The sequence below is a fragment of the Crocuta crocuta genome, unplaced genomic scaffold (genome assembly GCF_008692635.1).
Source record: "Crocuta crocuta isolate KB4526 unplaced genomic scaffold, BGI_CrCroc_1.0 scaffold267, whole genome shotgun sequence".
Taxonomy (NCBI): Eukaryota; Metazoa; Chordata; class Mammalia; order Carnivora; family Hyaenidae; genus Crocuta; species Crocuta crocuta.
The window spans coordinates 3,789,194-3,809,769 of NW_027531899.1; the positions used below are offsets into that span (position 1 = coordinate 3,789,194).

Consider the following 20,576-nt stretch of genomic DNA (forward strand, 5'->3'; position numbering starts at 1 on the left):
TGTGAGGCCCCCACCCACCTGCCACTTTTTGATGTTGTTCCACAAGTACTTGAATTCCTGGAAGCCCAGCTTGCCTGTGGTATCACTCTGGTGGAAAGGCGTTAAGAAAAGTGTGATGGTTGTACCCGGAGGGATGCACTGTATGCGCTGTGATAATGACCAAGTGGGGGGGCTGGGCTAAAACCCCAGCTCCCATCCCATCCCAGTCATGCCACCTTGGATATGGTTTCACTTTTCTTTTTATCCATACATAGGTTAGTTCATTTTTTAAAAGATTTTATTTATCTTTTTAATGTTTATTTATTTTTTGAGAGACAGAGACAGAATGCGAGTGGGAGAGGGGCAGAGGGAGGGACACACAGAATCTGAAGGAGGCTCCATGCTCTGAACTGTTAGCACAGAGCCTGATGCGGGGCTCAAACTCATGAATCGTGAGATCGTGATCTGAGCCAAAGTCAGACGTTTAACTGACCGAGCCACCCAGGCGCCTCAAGATTTTACTTTTAAGTAATCTCTACACCTAACATGGGGGTCCACCTTATAACCCCAAGATCAAGAGTCGCTTGCTCCACCAACTGATCTAGCCAGGCGCCCCATATTTCTAGTTTAAACATAACCATGGGGAATTATATTGAACTTCTCTAAACTATAAATTCCTCACCTGAAAATAGTTGCTAACTCCTCATTTATAAAATTTGTAATAGCAATTCAATTTCATAAATGTCAGGATATGTGAAAAACATGGGTGTCTTAGAACTCTAAGGTGGGGCACCTGAGTGGCTCAGTCCATTAAGTGTCCGACTTTGGCTCAGGGCATAATCTCACGGTTCGTGGGTTCGAGCCCCGTGTCGGGCTCTGTGCTGACAGCTAGCTAAGAGCCTGGCAGCCTGTTTCAGATTCTGTACCTCCCTCTCTCTGACCCTCCCCTGCTCACACTGTCTCTCTCTCTCTCTCAGAAATAAATTAAAAAAAAAAAAAAAGAACTCTAAGGAAAGGTGATGATAATAAACACCTGCTGGGCTTCTGATAAAAACAGAATGAGATAAAGCCCTTGGCTCAGGAAGTAGTATTTGATAAACTCTCAATAATAATAACAGTCAAGACTTAATCAAGTTACCTAACACATGCCAGGCAGTGCTAAGCTTCTCAGGAACATTACTTTCTCGCTAAATCCTTAAGACACCACCGTACCAGTATTATTCCCCAGTCACAGAGAAAGAATTAGGTTCAGAGATGAAAATCTACAGAAGGTCATAGTAACAGCTAATGTGTACAGACCATTTAGTACTAAGTGCTATGCAGTGTACTAAACCTTTGAGTGGAGCTCCAAATCAAGTTGTCACCATTATCATTCACCTCATTTTCTAGGCAGACTGAGGCACAGAGAGGCTCAGTAACCTTGCTAAATGGCACAGCCAAGATTATGTAACTGCAGCACATGTATGTGATCACATGATAATACATGTGTGTCTACATTTTCCCTATGTGCTGAGCGTGCACACATCCAAGATTAGCTAATGACTGGCTCATATGTAAACATGCATGTGTTCCTGTGAACAGAGCTTCATGGATACGGGTATGCCCGTATACACATGTACATGTATATGGGCACACTACAACAGTTATAAGCTTGGGTTCTTGGGGCACCTGGCTGGCTCAGTGGGTAGAGCATGGTACTCTTGATCTCAGGGTCATGAGTTCAAGCTCCACATTGGGTGCACTGCTTACTTTAAAAAAAAAAAAAAAAAAAAAAAAGAGGGAAGCCTGGGTGGCTCAATCAGCTGAACGTCTGACTCTTGGTTTTGGCTCAGGTCAGATGCACTGAGTACAGAGGCTGCTTGGGATTCTCTCTCTCCCCCTGCCCCTCTCCTCTGCTTTCTCTCTCTCTCTCTAAAATAAATATAAATGAAAAAAGGAAGGCAGGAAGGAAGGAAATAAACTTGCATCCTCAAGCCTAAGAGACCTGAGTCCAAATGCCTATCCTGCCACTTACTGTTTCTTATAACTTCAAATGACTGCCTCTCTCTGAGTCTGTTTCTTCACCTATAAAATGGACTATAACAATTCTGCCTATTTAACAGGATGGCTGTGAAGTGCCAGCTGTGACAGGTGATGTTACTATTTATTGTCACATATCTGCGTGTGTGGTAGTGCATATGTGTTCTGATATATGCATGTCCATGTTGGTAGGTATGAAAGCTGCAGCCTGACTGTCCCAACCATGCTCCCAAAACTCCTTCTTCACCCAAGGCTTCCACTAGATTGCCTCTAAGGATACATCCATCACGGCCACCATGCTGCGACACGTGTCAATGCCAAAACCATCAGTTTTCAGATCAGGGTCTGTGGGAGACAGGTTGAAAGTCAGAGGTCAGAGGTCACAGCTACTCCAGCCAGCACCCATCACTTTAAACCTGCCCTACGTTGACCCCATCACTCACGTCGGGTTACGACTTTGTTGAGAATGTTCATGAGTTCTGTAGCACTGACCTCCATGTCCTATAGGGATAAGTCAGAGATGGTTAAAAGGAAGAGTGTCATGAGTCAGAATGAGGATTCTTTGGATATTGCAGTTGTTGAGTGTGCGTGCAAGGCAGCCCAAAGGAAGGCATGGAAGTTAGGATAAGGATGGGGGCCCAGGGTTACTTACATCTCCAGCCAGCTGGGCAAAGAGCCTCCGGAACTGCCGGATCTCCTCACTCTCATTGGCCTCAATGTTGGAGTAATGGGTGCGTGGAGGCTGTAGAGGGAGGAGATCTCAGAGCAAGTGGGGGGAGGGGTGCCCTGGCCAGGACAGCCCTATGTGGGAAAGTCAGAGTGGGCTGGGTGACTGGATGATCAAAGGAATGAGAGGTGGTCAGTGAACAGGGAGTGGGTATAGCTAAGATCCATGACTAAATTTGGGGACATGGCAAGGGAGAAACTAAATGAGAAACATTTTATAAAAGGGACAAAGGGACAAGGATGGGTGCTGAAAAAGGCCTTGGAGTGAGAAGCAGGGTCTTTGATTGTGGAGGGTGGCTTACCGGAGGCTCTGGGTTGTATTGTGCGGCGGCCTCACTGAAGAGAAAGGAGTCAGGGAGTTAGCGCCAGAGGGCAGGGCCTCCAAAGGGTGCCAGACCCCTCGCCCCAACCCTTCAACCCCTCTACCCATACTCTCGGCACCTGCTCCCTCAAACTGGCTTATCTGTCCTTGTCCTTTCCTATCCCTATCTTTACTACCCTGGTTGCACCTGGCAGGAAACCCACAGGCCCGCCCCCCAGAGTAGGCCCCACTCCCGCCAGAGCACACCTGCCCTATGGCAGATACCTCAACAGATCCATTTGAGGGCTGCTTCACAGAAGCGCTGCCCCAGCTTCCCGGGGCTCCAACCTCCTCGGGAAGGTTCTGCTTAGGAACCTACTCCATCCCATGGCTTCCTAAACGCCGGTGTCTTCCCAACATCCCACCGCAGCTCCATGAGTTCCCATCCCTTCGTGAGGTGGCCAAGGTTAGGGGCTTAATGGCCCCTAACGACAACTTTGCTCTACCTCCGCTAGGAGGTATTTCTGTTTTAAACCAGTCAGTTTCCAGCCGGACCCAGCCCAATCGATACAGTTCCCCTATCTCATTTAGGCCTTGGCCTCTTCTGCATCCACCTCCTCACCGACCCAACGACTGCCATGCCGCTACCCTAAGACAAACTTTGCCCCCATGAAGCCACTCCCAGCCTCATTGGCTCCACCCCCTTAACGTCCGTCTCCAGGCTAGCGGGAAGCGGGCCGCGCCCAGCCCCATTAAGCCCCACCTCCCAAAGCCCAGCCGCGTCCCATCATTTCGTCCTCTCCACAGTAAGACTCCGCCCATGCCAAGCCCCGCCTCCTAAACTGCCATCAGCCTCACTACCGTCCGCCCCTCGAGAGGGGCCCTACTCTAGCCTCAGCCCAGGTCCCGCCCAGCCTAATTAACGAAGAATGTCAGTCCCCAGGTTACCTCAATCTTTGCAGGCGGGACATCCTCCTCCACCAGGCCCCTCCCCTCCTCAGGCCCCCCCTTACCTGATGGCACTAATAACCCCGCCCAGGATGCGCATGGCAGTNAGTTAACCAGGAACATGGCTGCGAATTAAGATTCCTGAGGGGAAAAAAGGAGTCAAAAGACCGCATCGCCATTGAGCCTTCTCCCTCCCCACAAAAATATGCATTTTTGACAGCTGCACTTGGGAGAGTAATATGAGGCCTCCCGGCGGGAACTTATCCTCCCACTGGGACTTGAGGGTCCATTTGGGATGGGGTTTGGGCTTCCGGAAGAAGGTAGTTCTCGGAGGAGTGGGAGAGGGAAGGAGAATCGGGTTTGAAATCCCCTCTGGGTTCAAAGGATCTCCGTCTGGTTTGAGGGACCCTGGACTGAGTCTATGCATAGGCATCATTAAGGGTAGGGGTCCCGGTTCTGATGGGGTTCTCAAGATGGGGGCCACAAGTTTGACGTGTCCGGCCACTCTATTCTGAGATTTGAGCCCCAGACCTGGACTTCGGGATCTTGGGCGGGTCAGGGTCGCCGATCAGAGATTCTCGACATGGAGACCTCCGGGTCAGGGTTTAGGAAATCCAGAATGTGGGCTTGAGGGTTTAGGTACTCCCAGCAGCGGGACTGCAATGTCACCGCTGATTCTGTGGGCTCGGGTCTAAGATTGTGGGTGTGAATCCCGGGGCCCGGAATAGCAGGGTTCCTATTAGAATTGGGAGCACGGATCCAAGGATCGTGGTTCTGGAGGTCCCACCCTGGGCAGAATTTGTGGGGTACCTCTCAAATCCATGGGCTAGTATCTTAGATCCTGGAGAAGTCCCCGGGGCAGGATAGGGGGCCGGACAGACTGGGGCTTCAAATCTGAGATCCTGGGTCTCGGAGACCCCTGAGGCCTAGATTTAAGGGTCCCGTGGAATCTGGGGGCCGCAAGGGCCGGGATTACAGAGTACAGGGGTAAACTAGATCGGGCGCTCACCGTCTCGCTCTCACGTCCTCCAGTCCGTTCGCCTGTGCAGTTCCCGGGCCTCGGGCCGCGTCCGGCTCCGTAGGGCGGGGCCCGTGACTCAGGCGGCCGGGACCGGGTTAAGCACTGCGGGGCGGCCCAGCACGCATCCGCGCGGTCCTAGAGCCCGCATGGAAGCTGCGCGTGCGTGCGCCGGCCCCGCCCCACGTAAAGGGATGTGGCCGCCACGGCTCCGCCCTGCTCGTTTCCTGAGCGGTGGGTTCCGACCCCGCCCTGGCTTCGGAGGTCTGAGGTCTTCCCTTAATTCTCCATCTCTGGTGAAGGAATCCGGGGGGACTGCAGTCGCCGTGCCCAAGATCACCCCCTAGTGTTGCAGTGTGAATTTTCGCCCCAAAGCCAGTCTCCACGCATCCACGGGTGCAATTTTCGGTCCGCTGGAAAAGGGACTTCTGGCAGTCGGTCCCTATCCTAGCCTTGTCGCGACAAAACATCTGGAGACCCTGAATTTTGTATGGCCCATAGATGGGGACAAGCGCCCGCATTTGGGGCCGGGACTAAGGCTAGACTGGCTTTCCCAGGACCCTGCAGCCGCCCAAATGGCGGTCAAACTGCGGGTAGGACTTGGCCGCCTACAACAGCTGCCTCTACCTCCTCCCGCACCCTCTTATCTCGAGTCAGGGTCACCAAGTGTCGCCTCATTCTTCCCACAGAAGAGTCCCTCTGGCCACGTCTTGGCTTTTGAGGGTAGATGTTACCAAGAGCATGTTAAGAAGTGGGAGGTGGGGGAATGCAGAAGCTGGCAGGAAAAATAGCGACTGAAGCCTTGGAAGACCTTTCGCTTTCAGGCTCCATCCTCCAAGCTTCAGGGCTCCTCGGAGGGAGTTAAATCTGGTTCCCAGACATTTCCAAGCCTAGCCCTTAGAATCTCCCCTGCAGGTTGGCTTAGCTTGAGTTTGAATCCTGGCTCTGCCATTTAATAACGGATTCTTTGGCTCTGAGCAAGGATTTTATTTTTTTTTTTAATCAAGGATATTTTTAATCTGTAAAATGAGTGAGGGTTCCCATGCCCTCTTCAGAATTAAGTGGTTAAACGCCTAGTAAAGAGTAATCATCTTGTGTGTTCCCTTGCTGTGTTCCCTTGTGTGTTCCCTTGTGTGAACCCTTGCTGTTCCCTCCGGTAGCCCACCTGGATTCGTCAGGTGGTTAACTGACTCATCCTTAGATAACACTGATAAAAATACAGGCCAAGCACTCTCCTAAGCACTTTATATATATCTTCATATGCCTTCATAACAGTCCTATAGAAGGGGTGTATTCAGTATTTCCATTCTACAAATAAACTGAGCGTAAACTCCCTAGCCTGTAACCTTAACCACTACCTTAATGTATTTGACTCTTCCATAATATAATTAATATTGGGGCGCCTAGCTGGCTAAGTTAGAAGAGCATGTAACTCTTGATCTCAGGATCATGAGTTTGAGCCCCACATTGGGTGTAGAGATTACTGAAAATAATAATAATAATAAACTTAAAAGAAATAATGTAATTAATATGATAATAGCTCAGATAACAAGATCACAACAAAGACTGCAGTTGCAGCCAAGCCGAGGCGTTTCTGCACAAGCTTTGCCTGTGAGGCAGGAACTTACAGGAGAGAAATGGAGGCGGGGTCACTCGCCTCAGGTCACAGAGGATGGCAAGACCAGGTGTGAACCTGGGCTTGGCTAATGCCAAGATTTTGGTGATGATTAATCCGGATTCCCTTCTCACCACACCCTTCCCTGCCAGACTGGAAAGTTTCCGCTGTCTGCCCTCTCCAGGGCTCACTTGCTGCCAGCCTTTGCATGGGCTGTGACCTCTACCTGGGACACTGCCTTTTTTGCCTAGTGATGTATGTACTCAGGCTTTGGTTTCCGCTCAGGAGTCACCCTTCTGGGAAGCGCTCCCAGTCTCCACCCCCACCCATGACTAGGTGAGGCTTGCTGACACCTGCTTGTAATTTATACTTCCTTGTAACACACACTGCCATCTTGTCCCATTCATTGTCACCTAGGTCTGTCTCACTGACCTTTTAACCTAGGTAAGTTCCAAGTCTCAGTCCTTGGTCCTCTGGATCCAATGCCATAGAGGATCTCCCCCACATGCATGGTTTAAATTCCATCTCTAGGCTATTAATATCCAAATGTCTGTCTTTTTTTTTTTAATGTTTTTTATTTATTTCTGAGACAGAGAGAGAGAGGCAGCGTGAGCCTGTGATACCGAGTCAGCTAGGGGTCCTCCTGACTGAGCCCTCCCCTAGCTGCACCTCTCTCCTGATAAAAGTCAAAACCCTCACCACAGTCACCATGCTAGTGATCTGTCCTGTCACCTCTGTGACCTCATCTCTTCCCCCTTAAGAAAGTGAGAAGAAGCCCTACTGGCAGGTGACCCTGGATGTTCCCAGTTGAAAGGCCATATCCAAACAGCTCATTTCCTGGTGCGCCTGAGGGCGGCTACCCCATTACCAAGGCCCTCTCTAGCTGCACCTTAGTGCCTCACCTCTTAGTGCCTCAAGTCTGCACACATAGTGGTCTCAGGAAGGTCCTTTCAGACCTCCGATTTCACCCCTCCCACGCCCCATCACACCCCCACACTGCCTTTATCATTTATTATCTGCTAACATAGTGTATAGTTCATGTGTTTATCCAGGTCCTTGTCTTTCTCCCGCACTAGAATATTAACTCCTCAAGGGATTTCTGTCCCTCTTGCTCACTGCTGTGTACCCAGTTCCCAGAACAGTGCCTGGCATGCCTTACCTAAGATAAATATTTGTTGAATGAATGAAATGTTTTGTGTGAGTTTTCTCATTGAATTTCAGCTCCATCAATGAGATAGTACAGCAAGCATTACTAAAGTCTTCCACCATCTTCCAGATTCTTTTGACCCCAGGCATGGTTATAGGACTTCTTTTGGCCAATAAAATATGAATGGAAATATTGGGAGTGTCACTTTTCCCTTTTTTAAAATTTTGTTTTATTATTTCTTTTTATTTTCTTTAAATGTCTATTTATTTATTCTGAGAGAGAGAGAGAGAAAAGTACAAGCGGGAGAGGGGTAGAGAGAGAGAATCCCAAACAGGCTCCACGTTTGTGTGGAAGGGCTCGATCTAACTCAATGCAGGGCTCCATCTCACAACCTGAGCTGAAATCAAATCAGGGCACTTAACTGACTGAGCCACCCAGGTGTCCCTAGTTATTATTTTCTTTAAAGATGTTAAGTAATCCCTACACCCAATGTGGGGCTTAAATTTACATCCCCGAGATCAAGAGTCACATGCTCCACCGACCGAGCCAGCCAGGCACCCCTTATTTTATTTTTTAAGTAATCTCTACGCCCAGTGTGGGGCTTATACAGCCCAGAGATCAAACAGCTCGGACTCACATGCTCTACAGACTAAGACAGCCAGGTGCCCCAGGGATGTCACTTTTAAATGTAGCGTTGTGATTGGGTGTTCACACCGTTGTGTGACATGCACCACCCTTAAAGTTTGTTGTGACATTGGCACATTACCTGTCTGATGTAAAAAATAAAATAATTAATTAAATGTAGCACTTAAAAGCCAATGCAGGATGCTCTATGCTCCCATCCCCTGCCTAGGCAACAATGGGAGTCAGGCAAGCACAGAGGTGCCACATGAAGGAAGCTAGTTCAATCACTGAGCCATGGCACAGAGGACAAGTGCCTGTTTCTATGAGCAAGAAATAAAATTTGAGGAGTTAGTCCACTAAGGTCTAGGGCTCATTTGTTACCACAGCATATCCTAGCCCATTCTGACTGATGCAGGTAGAAGTTGTTATTATATATGCCAATGAGGAGAGAGACAGGATTACTTGCCCAAGAACACACAGCTAGTGAGTGCAAGAGTCAAGATTTGAACTCACTGGGGTGACTATCTGGCTCAGTTGGTACAGCATGTGACTCTTGATCTTGGGGTTGTAAGTTCAAGCCCCACTCTGGGTATACAGCCTATTAAAAAAAAAAAAAAAGATCTGAACTCAGGAAGGCAGGCTCTGTAGCTCATGCTTTTAATCACAATTTGCTGCCTTAACGATGCTCGTGTTACAATGCCACCAATGAATAAACTGACAATAGCCATAACTAACCCAGCTAATGCCTCCTGAGGCCTTGATGACCAAGCTGGGGTAACTGCTGTACAAGTAAGTATCACAGGGCTGCTCACAACTCTGCTGAACGAACTACCAGGAGAGAGTGGAGGTTCAGAGAGGTGGTGTCACCTACCTGAGGGGATGGCAAAACCACATCTAAACCCAAGCATGGTCGATGCTAAATAGTTATGTGATGACGAATCCAGGCTAATGTCCCTCCATTGCCCTTTCTTTAGTGGTGTATTAGTCAGGATTCTCCAGAGAAACAGAATATATAGAACATATAGAGGAAGGGAAAGAAAGAGATTTATTGTAAGGAATTGGCACACTATCATGGCGGCTGAGAATTCCCGTGTTCTGCTGTCTGCAAGCCGGAGGCCCAGGACAGCCAGTGGTTTAAGTCCTGGTCCAGGTCTGGAGGTCCAGGAACCAGGGGTACCATGGTATAAGTCCCACTGAGTGGAGAAGACCAATGTTCCAGTGCCACAGTCGGGCAGAATTCAAATGATTCTTGTCAGCCTCTCGTTCTATTCAGGCCCTCAAAGATTTAGAGGACGCCTCCAAGCACTGGAGAGGGCAGTTGGCTTTAGTCAGTCTACCGATTCAGATGATAGTCTTGCTTGGAAACACCTTCACAGACACAGCAAATATGGAGGAACTCTGTATCCCAGACACAAAAAAATTAAACCATCACTCTATCCCCACTCCTCTCCCCAGACTCCCTGCTGCCAGACCCTTGCATAGGTTGTGTCTGCATGTCCTTTTTTTTTTTTTAAAGTTTATTTATTTATTTGAGAGAGACAGAGACAGTGTGAGTGGGGGAGGGGCAAAGAGGGAAAGAGGATCCCAAGCAGGCTGCTCTATGTCAGCACAGAGCTCAACGTGGGCCTCGAACCCATGAAGCCGCCAGATCATGACCTGAACCGAAACCAAGAGTTGGATGCTTAACCAACTGAGCCACCCAGGCACCCTTCTCGTACCCTTTTTGCTTTGGAGGTGATTTGGTGATCTTACCTCATCAAGGAAGTCTTTCTTGACCTCTCCTATCACAGACTGGAGCAGGTTGCCTGTTAAATGCTCCTAAGATTCCCCAAACTTCTTTCCCAAGACATCATAACAAATTAAAATCAGTAGTGATCAATAATGTCTGTCTCCTGGACTGGATTGGAGGCCTTATGATGAGGGGCAGGGCTATGTTAGGGACCACTGTGGCCACAGAAACACCCAGCTCAAGGCTAGGCATGGGACACATGGTCAATAACTCTTAGCTATTATCTTCATCACTACCACCATTGTATTCATCATCCTTTGGGGGATTATTTATATAATTCAGACTTCCTCATCAGAATGAAAACAAGCAATAGAGTAGGTGCTTTCATGGTTGCACAACAAACCTTCCTCATCTTTCCAAATCTTTGTTCAGATGGCTCCCCTCCCTAAAGCTCTCCTTGGTAATTCCCTCCTGCCTCTGCCCCAGCCAAATCAAGTACTTTCTCTGGCTTCCCACGGCCTATCCTAGCCTGATCGGGCTCCCCTATCTCAGCCTGATCACTCTCATACCTGGGTGTTCACGTTAAAATGAACCTGTACATCCTTATTTTTTCTCTTTCTGTAAGTGTGCTGTATTTCATAATTAAAAATACATAAAATACCTGGTAACGCCTGCCCATTGTAGAAAATGCATAAAATACAGCAAGAAAAAAATTAAATGGAAAAATTCACCCACTTTTCAAAAACAACATTTTTTAATATTAATTTTTATTTCATTATTTATTTTTAAGGAGGGAGATGTAAGTGAGTGAGGGGCAGAGAGAGAGAGAATCCCAGGAGGGGCAGAGGGAGAAAGAGAGAGAGAGAGAGAGAGAAGCAGCCTCACACAAAGGGGGACTGAAGCTCAACCCAGTGTGGGACTTGAGCTCATGAACTGTGAGATCATGACCTGAGCCGAAGTCAGATGCTTAACGACTGAGCCACTCAGATGCCCCTCAAAGACAACTTCTTTTATTTATTTATAATTCAATATATTTCATTTTTTATTGTTAAAATTTTTTTTATGGTTTATTTAGTTTTGAGACAGAGAGAGACAGAACATGAATGGGGGAGGGGCAGAGAGAGAGGGAGATGCAGAATCTGAAGCAGGGTCCAGGCTCTGAGCTGCCAGCACAGAACCCAATGCGGGGCTCAAACCCACGAACTGTGAGATCATGACCTGAGCCGAAGTCAGACGCTTAACTGACTAAGCCACCTAAGTGTGCCCCTCAAAGACAACTTCTATGTAGTTATATTTCTCATTTGATTTTTTTCCTGGAAATATTTTTTATATATTTTTGATATGTATAAAATTTGCATATGCAATTTGCATCCCACTCATCAACTTGCAAACAACTGTATTAACCTGGAACTTGCAGCTATATTCCCTTCAACTGCTCACCTGTGACCCAACCTCATTGTTAGACATCAGCTCTTTGCCCTGAAAAGTAACCAAGGAGATGACTGTCATGCTCCATAAGGCAGAATACATTAAACACTAAAGTTAGGATTTCATTTCTTGGTTACGCTCTGAAGAAGCAGCAGAGTGAGTTTTCATTTCCTCTTTCTCTTTCTCACTGCCTGGAATGTGGATCTGGTGGGAGCCATCTTGGACCACGCAGGCCAGGGCACTCCCCTGGGGTTGGCAGGGCCATTGGTTGAAATTGTCTGGGTACCTGATAGTAAGCTGTGTTATCAGCCCTGGATTGCTTACATCAGGCTGCTATGGGAAAGAAAGAGCACTTAATTTTATTTAAGCCTCCGCCACTGTACTGAGTTCTGTTAGAGGATTTATATTAAATCCTATCTAATTCATAGTGCCCATTATGCATACCCTGAGCAATTCCCATATTCCTAAAAAATATCATTTTTAGTGTGTCCAAAATATTGCATCATCTGAAAAGTACTAGAATTTTTCCATTCATTTATCCTACACATATTTATTGAATGCTTACTATAGCCATGCCCCTGGATAAGTGATGGGGATGTAATGGTCCTATCCTAGCAGAGGGAGACAGGCAATGAACAAGGAAATAAACATAACCCATCTATATTTTCAGATATAGCATGTCCCAAAACGTGTGGTAGATATTGGCTAATTGCTCACAAAAGCTGCTTCCCTTTGTTTTTTCACACACAGCTGAACTACATTTCACATTGTCCTTTGCAATTTTATATGGACACGTAACTGACTTATAGCCAATGGCATGTGTTGTGTTCAATCTCCAGGCCTGACCTTAAAAACCTCCCACATGGGGCAGGGGAAGGGGAGGGTTCCTGGCTGGTTGAGACCTAGACCATGTGACTCTTTTTTTTCTTTTTTCTTTTTTTTAATGTTTGTTTATCTTTGAAGGTGAGAGACAAAACGTGAGTGGGGGAGGGGCAGAGAGAAAGGGAGAAACAGAATCCCAAGCCGGCTCCTGTCAGCTGTGCTGACAGCTCAGAGCCTGACATGAGGCTCACACTCTCACATCCTGTGAGATGGTGACCTAAGCCGAAGTCAGACCCAACCAACTGAGCCACCCAGGTGCCCCTAGACCATATGACTCTTGATCTCAGGGTCATGAGTTCAAGCCCCATGTTGGGTGTAGAGCCTACTTAAAAACCAAGCAAACCAAAACCAAAACCAAACAAACAAAAACACCCACTGGGTCAACAGGGGGACTCTGAGAATCTAGAGGTGGGCAAAGACAAAAGATGGAAGGAGGCTGGGTCTCTGAAAGACTCTGTTGAGCAGAGTGATCCCCCTAACTTGCATTGGACTATGGTGGGAATTAAAAAAATAAATGTATTAAGCCACTGAGTTTTGGAGGCTCTTCAGTTAACAGCAGCTAGCTTTATTGAATTTATTTTTTTTCCAAATGAATATATGCCTTATTATATTTCTTTTTTTTTTTTTTTTTACAAATAGTTTATTGTTAGCTTTATTGAATTTAATGTAGTGCATGAAGAAAAGGCTCTGTGGTAGATTAACTGCAAAAATTGCCTTATTTTCCATTCCTCCCTATACCCATGCCCTGTACAAACGGACTCTGTAGCTTCTCACATCAAGGCCTAGAGTCTATTTCCCAACCCCTTGACGCTACACTGGCCTTTTCATTAACCGACAGAATGAGGTGGAAGAACAGTGTAATACTTCCCAGCCTAGGCCTCAAGAAGCCTTATATTTTCTCTCTCTTTTACTCTCTGGATTCTTGCTCCTCCAGGACAACAGGTCCAGACAAGGAGGCCCAGTCAAGACCAACTAAGCCAGGCCCAGATCAGCAGAAGCACTCAGCACAGACTTGTGAGAATAATAAATGGTTATTGTTTTGAACCACGAGACTTGGGTCTGTTTTGTTACACAGCAGTAGCTAACTGATACAGGCTCCATGACCAAATAAATTCAGATAATAATGCCTAGGATATTCCCTCTTGTATATTATCATGAAATCTAACATATTAATGAAAATTCCTATAATAAAGCAGCCCATCTTTGTTTAAGCCAGCAAAATCCATATTTCTTTTACCAAAGAACCCTTTAATATTTGAGCATTTGTAACACTTCCTGTAGCGTTGTTAAATTCTGCTTTGACATTTGGTACTTTCTTTATTTAATGTTTTTTTATTTTACTTATTTTTGAGAGAGATAGAGAGAACATGTGAGTTGGGGAGGGGTAGAGAGAGAGAGAGGGAGATACAGGATCCAAAGCAGGCTCTGTGCTAACAGCAGGGAGCCTAATGTGGGGTTTGAACTCCTGAACCAAACCATGGGATCATGACTCGAGCCAAAGTCAGATGCTCCAAAGTCAGATGCTCAACTGACTGAGCCATCCATGTGCCCCTCTTTCTTTTTTATGATAATAATTTAAAAAATGGTGCCATGAAAATCCTTTCAGTAAGGTATTTACCCACTTCCCTGATTATTTCCAGGAGCTAAATTCCTAGGAATGTCAGTGATGGATCAATAGATATCCATATTTTCAGGCTTTGGACTCAAGCTGCACAGTTATTCTCCAGGAAGGTCTTTGCCATTCATATCCCAGCCTTGGTGGATGGAGTCTCTCATTGCCCTGAATTGTCTTCAGCCTTGGTGGCCATTGTTTAAGTATTTTTGCTGATTTGTTACACAAAAGAAGGTGTCCCTCAGGGCACCTGGCTGGTTCAGTCCCTGGACATGCAACTCTTGATCTGGGGGTTTTAAGTTTGAGCTCCACACTGGGTGTAGAGATTACTTAAAAAAAAAAAAAAAAAAAAAAAAAAAAAAAAGAGGTGTCCCAGTATTTTTAAGTAACATTCTTGTGTGAACATGGCTTTCATGTTTTTTTGGCCACTGTTATTTCTTTTACAAATTGTCTTTTCATATTCTATGCCCATTTTCATTTATTGGCCTTTCATGTTAATTTCCTTTTACTTTGTTAATATCTCCATTCATTAAGGGTATTAACCAACTTCCTATCACTTCTGTTGCAAATATACTTTTATAATGCATATTTATTTTTAATTTTGCCTATGCTCTTTTCGGACATATAAAATATTCAGCTCTTTGTACAGCCAAATTCATCGGTCTTTTCCTTGATGGTCTGTTCCCCCACTAATCACTACTTTAAAAAAAAACGTTCAGAACGTCTTTCCCCATACAGAGGTCATTCAGTTATTTGCTGTTAAAAACCAAAACCTTTACATTTTCGTGCAATTCCTCCACACACAAATTGCTCAAATCCAATTGGAATCTATTTTGTTATAGCATGTAAAATAGGATTCCAAACTGATATTTTCCCCCAGATAAATGAAAGATCAATCACTTGATGTGACACAATTCTTCTGTCCTACTATAAATTCTTACATTCTCTGTTCTGGTTAACCATTCTGTTACATCGTCCAGTAGATTGTTCTTACACTAAAACCACACTTTAAATTATGTGAACTCCATGAGGACAGGGACTTTGTCTGTTTTGGTACTGCTGTAGCCACAGTACCTAGTAAGGGTCCTGTAACGTGGCAGGATCTCAATAAATATCTGTTGAATGAATAAATAAATGAATACATGATTGAATGAATGTATAGATGAGCGAACGAATATGTCAGGCCCTGTGCTGGCACTGTGATTGTGTATAGTTTTCACAACTATGTGTTGGGAAAAACAGATAGTCCTTTCTGCAAAACCCACAGGTAGCCATAAAAGATTTCCTCAATCCTATATCATTTAGCTTTTGCTGCATAACCAATAATCCCAAAATCAGTAGCTTAAAGCAACAATAATTTTAGGGGCAGCTGGGTGGCTCAGTCAGCTAAGCATCTGAATTCAGCTCAGGTCATTATCTCATAGTTCGTGAGTTCAGGCCCCACATCACGCTCTGTGCTGACAGCTCAGAGCCTGGAGCCTGCCTCTGATTCTGTGTCTCCCTCTCTCTCTGCCCCTCCCCTGCTCTCTCTCTCTCAAAAATAAATAAACATTTTTTTAAAGCAATGATTTTTTGTTATTTTGCATGATTCTGTGATTCAGGAACTTAAGCTGGCACAGCTTGGTCTTTAAGGTATCTAAGCAACACCTAACGGAGGAGCAGGGAGCTGTCCTGTTGGCAACCACTATGTACATCAGGAAAGGAGCTAGGCTGGAGATAGACCTGGGAATTGCATGTACATGGTGACTAAAGTCACAGGAATAGGTCAGAGAAGAATGCGTAGAATGAGGAGAGAAAAGGACCCAAGTTAGTGCCTTAAAGAATGTTTTATATAGGGGAACCTGACTTGGTCAGATGAGCGTGTGACTCTTGATCTCAGGATTGTGAGTTCCAGCCCCATGTTGGGTATAGACATTACTTAAAAAAAAAAAAAAAAGTTCTGTATAGCAAGGTGAAATTGTTTTATTTATTTGTTTGTTTGTTTTGTTATTTCTGAGAGAGACAAAACGTGAGGAGGGGAGGGTCAGAGAGAGAGGGAGATACAGAATCCAAAACAGGCTCCAGGCTCTGAGCTAGCTGTCAGCACAGAGCCTGATACAGGGCTCGAACCCATGAACCATGAGATCATGACCTGAGCCCAAGTTGGATGCTTAACCGACTGAGCCACCCAGGTGCTCCAAGGTGAAACTGTTTTAAAAACTTGACCACCAAACCTTTCACACTCCTTATATAAAGAATTGGGAGCTATGCAGCTCCTTCTGGACTCTGGGTGGGTTTGTGTTCACTTTGATCAAGAGACAGTAGGGCTCTACTGACAGTAGACAGTGACAGTTGCTCTGTCAGTTAAGCGTCTGACTTCAGCTCAGGTCACTATCTCACAGTTTGTGGCTTCGCGCCCCGCGTCGGGCTCTGTGCTGACAGCTAGCTCAGAGCCTGGAGCTTGCTTCGGATTCTTTGTCTCCCTCTCTCAGTGACCCTCCCCTGCTCACGCTGTCCCTCTCTCTCTCTCTCAGAAATAAATAAAACATTAAAAAAAGTTAAAAAAAATAGACAGTAGCAGAAGTGATACTACATGACTTCTAAGGTGGGAAAAGACCATGTAGCTTTGCCTGGTTCTCCTAGAACCAGGTTCTTTTTTCACCTTGAAGAAGGTCAGCTGCCATATAAAAGTCCAGCTACCTTGAGACTCCAGTGCTGGCAGGCCACGTAGAAGTGCTCTGGTGTAGAGGTGCTCTGGTTTTAGTTCCTGCTGAGTGCCCCGCCAACAGCCAGTGTCACTGCCGCCCAAGTTGCTGAGTCACTTTGGACATCCAGCCTAGTCAAGCCTTGAGATGACTCCAATCCCAGACAACTTCTGACTCAAACACATGATAGATCTCAAGTCAAGCCCCTCCTAAATTTTTAAATGTTTACTTATTTTTGAGAGAGAGAGAGAGACAGAGCACAAGTCGGGGAGGAGCAGAGAGAGAGGGAGACACAATCTGAAGCAGGGACCAGGCTATAAACTGTCAGTACAGAGCCCAATGTGGGACTTTGAACCCACGAACCATGAGATCATGACCTGAGCCGAAGTCAGATGCCTAACCAACTCAGCCACCCTCTGAGCCTCATAAATTCTTTTCTTTTTAAGATTTTTATTTATTTATTTTGAGAGAGAGAGAGCACATGCATGTGTTTGGGGGAAGGGCAGAGAGAGAGAGAGTGAGAGAGAGAATCCCAAGCAGGCTCTCTACTATCAGTGCAGGGCCTGACACAATCCCACCAAACACAAGATCATGACCCGAGCTGAAATCGAGAGTCAGACGCTTAACCGCCTAAGCCACCAAGGCACCCCCTTCCTAAATTCATCATCTGCAAAAGTGTAAGAAAAACATGTCTGTTTTATGTTGCTGAAGTTTAGATAATACTTAATCCAACAATAGGTAATTAGAACACAGGTGCATTAAGTACCTACTGCTGCCAACAAATTAAAACCAAAATTTAAAGGCATAAAGTTTACGTATGTATGTAATTTCTTCAACCAATATGGGGCTCGAACTCACAACCCTGAGATCAGGAGCTGCAGCCTCTTCCAACTGAGTCAGCCGGGCACCCTGAAAATTTAACAGCTTAAAACAACCTATTATCTCATTTTCTTTGGGTCAGGAACTCAGGAGTGGTATAAACGGGTAGTTCTGGCTCAGGATCTCTCATGGGATGCATTTGGGTTGTTGGTCAGGACTGCAGTTACCTCTTGGCTTGACTAGGGTAGAGGATCAACTTCCAAGCAGGGAGCCTCAATTCCTTGCAGACCCTTCACAGACCTCAGTTCCTCACCGCATTTACTTCCATATAGGGCTGCATGAGTGTCATCACAATTATGGGCAGCTGGCTTTTCCCCAAGCAAATGATCCCGATACAATAGCTTTGATGAACTGGTCTTAGAAGTCATGCACTGGGGAGCCTGGGTGGCTCGGCTGATTGGGTGTCTGACTCTTGGTTTTGGCTCAGATAATGATCTCCTGGTTGTTGGGTTTGGGCTCAGTGTCAGGCGCTGACAGTGTGGGGCCTGCTTGGGATTCTCTGTCTCCCTCTCTCTCTGCCCCTCCCCTGCTTGTTCTCTATATCTCAAAAAACAACAACAAAAAACAAGCAACCAAAAAAACCCCACAGGAGTCATGTACCATTACTTCTGCCAGGTTCTATTCCTTAGAAGGGAGGCATTAAGTCCAATCCACACTCAAGGGGAGAGCTCTTAAAAAGATAAATGTCAAAGAACTTATGAACATATTTTATTTTACTCTAAGATTTTTTAAAAAATTTTTAAAAAATTATTTTGAGAGAGAGACAGAGAGCAGGAGCAGGGGAGGGACGGGGGGTTGGGGGGGGGAGAATCCCATGCAGGCTTTGCGATGTAGGTGAAGAGCCAGAGGCAGGACTCAAATTCACAAACCATGAGGTCATAACTTGAGCCAAAATCAAGAGTCAGACACTTAACCGACTGAGCCACCCAGGGGCCCCTGTAAACATAGTTTAGGACAACACAACAAGGGTTGCAAACTCAAGAGGCACATATGTACCTCCTGAAGGAAGAACTCAAATACCACCCAGAAAGTGTATTTACCCGAAAACTGAACCTGCATCTGACCCAGTTTTTGAATCAACCAGTTTATAGAACACACAGGAATAGAAGAACATATTGGAGGATACCAAGAGCTACAACCAGCCAAATCAGACTATAAGAAATCCCACAAGAAGACTGAGAGGGAGGAGGAAATGCTACAGAGTAAGAGACTAGATGTCAATCAAATGCTGTGTGTGAACCTTGTCTGGATTCTGATTTGAACAAACCAACAGTAAAAAGATATTTATGAATGGGGCGACCAGGTGGCTCAGTCAATCGGTTAAGCATCAGACTTTGGCTCAGGGTCATGATCTTGTGGTCCATGGGTTGGAGCCCTGTACAGGGCTATGTGTGATGGGCTCTGTACTGACAGCTCAGAGCCTGGAGCCTGCTTTGTATTCTGTGGCTCCCTCTCTCTACCCCTCCACTTCTCATGCCCTGTTTCTCTCTCTCTATCAAAAATAAATAAACATTTTTTAAAAAGGCATTTAGAAAACAACCGGGACTTCTGAATTCTGACCTATATTAGATAATATTAAATAATTATTTATATTAAATGATTGTATTAGATAATAATGATGTGATTGAAACTCCTATTTTTTTTAATGTTTATTTATTTTTTAGAGAGAAAAAGTGAGAGAGTGACAGTGCGAGCTGGGGAGGAACAGAGAAGGAGGCACAGAATCCAAGTAGGCTCCAGACTCCGAGCTGTCAGCACAGAGCCTAATGAGGGGCTCAAACTCACCAACCGCCAGATCATGACCTGAGCTGAAGTCGAAGCCTCAACTGACTGAGCCACCCAGGCACCCTAAAATTTCTATCTTTTACAGATACATACAGAAACACTTCCAAATGAGATGATTTATTGCCCCAGATTTGCTTTAAAATAATGGGAGAGGAGAAGAGGAAGCTGAGTAAATAAAACATAATTGGCCATATGTTTGACAACTATAGAAGCTGTTGTCTTAACTTTTCTAATTTAATATCCCTTAGGGGCGCCTGGGTGGCTCAGTCGGTTAAAGCGTCCGACTTCAGCTCAGGTCATGATCTCATGGTTGGTGGGTTCGCACCCCGCATCGGGCTCTGTGCTGACAGCCGGCTCAGAGCCTGGAGCCTGTTTCAGATTCTGTACCTCCCTCTCTCTCTGACTCTCCCCTGTTCATGCTCTCTCTCTCTCTCTCTCTCTCTCAAAAATAAATTTTAAAAACATTTAAAAAATTAAAAAGAATTTAATTTAAAATCCCTTAATATGTTAGAAAAAAAAGATTTAACTGTTTGGAAGAGTGGAAAGGGGGATACTGTTTCGTTTAAGATACGAGCGCCTTCACCTGGCTTGACTGCCGACCACAAACCTGCAGAGTGAAGTACCAACAGGCCAAGATGCAGGGACACAGGAAGGCGGGAAGATGGCCCAGCCAACACCCGGTCACAAAGTGACCTATTCGAAGTTCTTCCAAGAAGCCAGAAAGTCAGCTCTGGCGCCCCCGCCAGGACGCCGATGCCCATCCTCTGATTAAACTCAGACGGGCTCCGCAGCCCTCCACGCCTGCGCAACACCGTCCTCCGCGGCGAAGCCCACATCCCTTCACCCCACAATTCCCCGCACAGCTGGGGAGCGAGCAAGACGCGCTTCCAGACTGGAGCAAAACGAGGCTGAACTTGTCGTGTGGTTTTCTGGGAAATGAAGTTCGCGTGCCAGGCTGGACCCACCGCCTGACGCAGAGACGCGGCGCTTCACGTGCCGCTGCGCGCGGTTCGCTGAGCAGTGCACTGCTGCCCCCACGTGGCGGCTGAGTGCGTACTGCCCGTGTCTGGGATGGTGCCAAAGCTAGGTTGCAGGGACTTGGCACCAGTGTCGTCCTGCGAACCTCTGGGAATCCCTTCTGGATTTCCAAACGTGGAAGGATGGGGTGAGGTAAGAAATTGGGGTGAAGAAATTAGCGGC

The 20,576-nt window shown here is 46.1% G+C and overlaps 1 protein-coding gene and 1 pseudogene across 1 annotated transcript in view; one reads left to right on the forward strand and one right to left on the reverse strand.

The window, feature by feature from the left end:
- The window catches only part of CAPNS1 (calpain small subunit 1), a 7,746-nt gene extending 3,673 nt beyond the window's left edge, over positions 1 to 4,073 (reverse strand). Inside the window, exons 1-6 of the mRNA XM_077773827.1 lie at positions 4,039 to 4,073; positions 3,027 to 3,060; positions 2,651 to 2,740; positions 2,442 to 2,499; positions 2,279 to 2,343; positions 19 to 87 (exon numbers count right to left, since the gene is read on the reverse strand). Of these exons, the coding sequence (XP_077629953.1) occupies positions 19 to 87; positions 2,279 to 2,343; positions 2,442 to 2,499; positions 2,651 to 2,740; positions 3,027 to 3,060; positions 4,039 to 4,073 (351 nt within the window). The remainder of the gene's footprint in view (positions 1 to 18; positions 88 to 2,278; positions 2,344 to 2,441; positions 2,500 to 2,650; positions 2,741 to 3,026; positions 3,061 to 4,038) is intronic.
- A 4,358-nt stretch (positions 4,074 to 8,431) lies between these two features.
- On the forward strand, positions 8,432 to 8,529 carry LOC144239766 (small nucleolar RNA U13; annotated as a pseudogene).
- Positions 8,530 to 20,576: the final 12,047 nt, after the last annotated feature.